The 3,269-nt window shown below is 44.3% G+C and overlaps 1 protein-coding gene across 1 annotated transcript; it reads right to left on the reverse strand.

The window, feature by feature from the left end:
• Positions 1-293: 293 nt before the first annotated feature.
• On the reverse strand, positions 294-1,229 carry LOC130022448 (olfactory receptor 18-like). Its single transcript, XM_056113221.1, has one exon. It carries the CDS (start codon positions 1,227-1,229, stop codon positions 294-296), a length of 936 nt encoding a protein of 311 aa, XP_055969196.1.
• Positions 1,230-3,269: the final 2,040 nt, after the last annotated feature.

Raw genomic sequence — 3,269 nt, forward strand, 5'->3', positions numbered from 1 at the left:
TCTAACATGATTTATGGGTCATAGGTGACAGATACATAACATTATAAGGGGTAGTAGTATTGCATTATGAGGGGTTATTGGAGTTCTATGGTTCTAGAACATTCCCTCATTCTTACACTGTCACTGTCAAAAAAGAGACAAAATAAGCTCCCCCCCGCAATTTCCAGACAGGTAGAGTAAGTGATATGAAAACCTGTTACAAAATGGTGCCAACAGGACATTCAAATTGCTGATATGTGACTGTTGAGATTATAACAATTTTTTAAAATTCTATGATAAAAATAACTTAAGGACTAAGATTGTGTTGTTCTGTTGAGAAGCTTCTGGAAGGCCCTTTTGATGTCTTTGTTTCTCAGGCTGTAGATGAAGGGGTTCAGCATGGGGACCACCATTGAATACACCACTGAGGTCACTGCCCCTTTCCTGGGAGAATGGGACACAGCTGAGCTGAGGTACACCCCAATGCCTGTCCCATAAAATAAGCAAACAACGGACAGGTGAGAGCCACAGGTGGAGAAAGCTTTGGACCTTCCACCTGTGGAGGAGACTCTCAGAACAGAGGACACGATTCTGGAGTAAGAGTACAGGATCCCCGAGACTGGTGCCCCACCAAAGATCACACTGAAAAAATACATTAATAGATTATCAGTGAACGTGTCCCCACAGGACAGTCTGAGAAGTTGAGGGGGGTCACAGAAGAAATGAGGAATTTCCACGTGGGTGCAAAAGATGAGCTGTGACATCATCAGAAAATGTGCCTGGGAGTCCAGCAGGCTGAAAAAAGCAGATGCCAGGAGCAGCCAGCCACAGAGGCGGGGGTTCATGATGACGGGGTAGTGCAAGGGGTGACAGATGGCCACAAAGCGATCATACGCCATCACGGTTAAAATGGCACTGTCCATACAGCCAAAAAGATTAAACAAAGATAACTGAGCCAGGCAACCTGCATGGGAGATGGTTTTTCTCTGAGTGTGAATGTCCCAAATCATCTTTGGCATAGTGGAAGAGGTAAAGCCAATGTCAGCCGTGGACAGGATGGAGAGGAAGAAGTACATGGGCGTGTGGAGGTGGGAGCTTGAGCAGACGGCCAGGATGATGAGCAGGTTCCCAGTGATGGTGACCAGGTACATGAACAGGAAGAGACCGAAAAGGAGGGGCTGGACTTGGAGATCATCTGAGAGGCCCAGGAGGAGGAATTCCACTGTGCCTGTGACATTGTGTGGGTCCATGGAGCAGAGACACCTTTGGGAAAATGAATGAGAGTGACTGAAAGACATGCAGGTTCTTATCACTGTGTGTACATATTCTTTTTCTTTTTTGGGTCACATCCAGTGATGCTCAGGGGTTACTCCTAGCTCTGTGTTCAGGAATTACTCCTGGTGGTGCTTGGGGATATGCATGCAGGGAATTGAACCGGAGTTGGGCACGTGCAAGGCAAACATCCTCTCTGCTGTACTATCGCTCGGCCCATGTGTGTACATTTTGAATTTAAGCAATTCACAAATATAGTAATTGTACTGGAGTCCTTTCCACTTTTAGCTATTTTCTCTGCTTCGAACAAATATTCTTCCTAGAATTATTCTCCCATCTGATTTTGTTTTATCTTCTGTATCTTCCTTTTTAAAAAAAATAACATCTATTCGGGAAGAAGTCACTGTCACTGTCCTCCCGCTATTCATTGATTTGCTCGAGCGGGCCCAGTAATGTCTCTATTGTGAGACTTTTTGTTACTGTGTTTGGCATATTGAATACTCTCGGTAGCTTGCCAGGTTTTCCAAGAGGGGCAGAAAAATCGAACCTGGCTCTGCCCAGCTGGCTGCACACAAGGCAAATGCTGTGCTATCACTCCAGCCCTTGGGAAGAAGGAAGAGAATAAATAAAGAAATAAGAGAATGTTTTTGACAACCTGGATGGAATTTGAGTGTATGATGTTAAGGGAAGTGAGTCAGAGGGACAAGGGAAAATACGGATAGACTTACTCATCTGTGGAATATAGAGTCACATTGTGACTCTAGAGAGAACACAGAGAGCACTGAGCGATGACAAATTCTGGACCCTGGAATACAGAATCAATTACCAAACAGAGGTTTGAGGTTCAGGGGGAAGGAATCCTAGACCAGAGCAGGGAGAAAGACACTGGTCAGGGGTTGTGGCACTTTGGTATCGGTGGGTTTGTCTGTGTATCTGTACCCTCAATGTTAACACTGCTTAACTGCCTAGAATATGATAAATCAAATTCAGTTAAAGAGCAATGAGAGGAAAAAAGGACATTTATAAATCTGAAAAACCAAAGTCTCACTCCTTTGAAGTCAACAAAAGTAATAAGACCTAGTGCAGATTCTTCTTTCAAGAAAAGACGTTTGTCAATGGCGAGATCCAGAGACTCAGAAAGAAAGCCCTTGGAGGAGAGCAACATAGAACGTCCAGACCCCCTACCAAGCCGTCTTCACTGGGGAGCTCAGAGGGGTTTGGGTTGAGTTTCCCTCCCTGCCCCAACAAAACCCAGCAGCTGAAAACCTCCACAACCCATTGCTGCCATGCTTACGGCCACTCTCTACGTGCTTGGACGAGCTTCACCCAAGAGTGAATCTGCAGAGGAGCCCGAGTATGTGGGACCTGTGACTGAAATCTCCAAGTTTGCTCAGAGGGGAATAGGCCTCCTCTCCTATCTCCCAAGTTTAACTAGTAGCTGGCAGTCACAACCACAAGCTGCCCCTGGCGCCATATAATCTCATCAATGGCCAAGATCCAGAGACTCAGAACTAAAGCTCCCAGAAGAGAGCAACATAGGCCTCATCCAAGAGTGAATTTCTATAGTGGTATTCTAGATTTTAGAATTCCTCAAGCGACCCCTCATATGCTACATCACTGATGTAACAAGAGTAGCACACATTTGATTGAGTTTAACAAACGTATTTGTAATCTCTTATTCAAGGGCCTAATGGCACCAGGATGAAATACAACAATCTCCGCACACTTTTCTCTTGGTGGTGGTGGTAAGGTGCAATGGTAGTGGGATTTGGTGTTTGAATATTACATGCAATGAATTACTGTAAAAAACTTTATAAAAATAAAATAAAATTAAAGAAAGATGTTTGAGTGGATGAAAAATATAATGAGTACTTAATTTTACTCATATGCAGTACAATTTAGTTACCTTAAAAATTTAATTGAATTTATTTTTTGCTTTTTGGGTCACACCTAGCAATGCACGGGGGGTGGGGGTTGCTCCTGGCTTTGCGCTCAGGAATTACTCCTGGTGGTGCTCG

This window comes from Sorex fumeus, unplaced genomic scaffold (genome assembly GCF_029834395.1).
Source record: "Sorex fumeus unplaced genomic scaffold, SorFum_2.1 ptg000019l, whole genome shotgun sequence".
NCBI lineage: Eukaryota > Metazoa > Chordata > Mammalia > Eulipotyphla > Soricidae > Sorex > Sorex fumeus.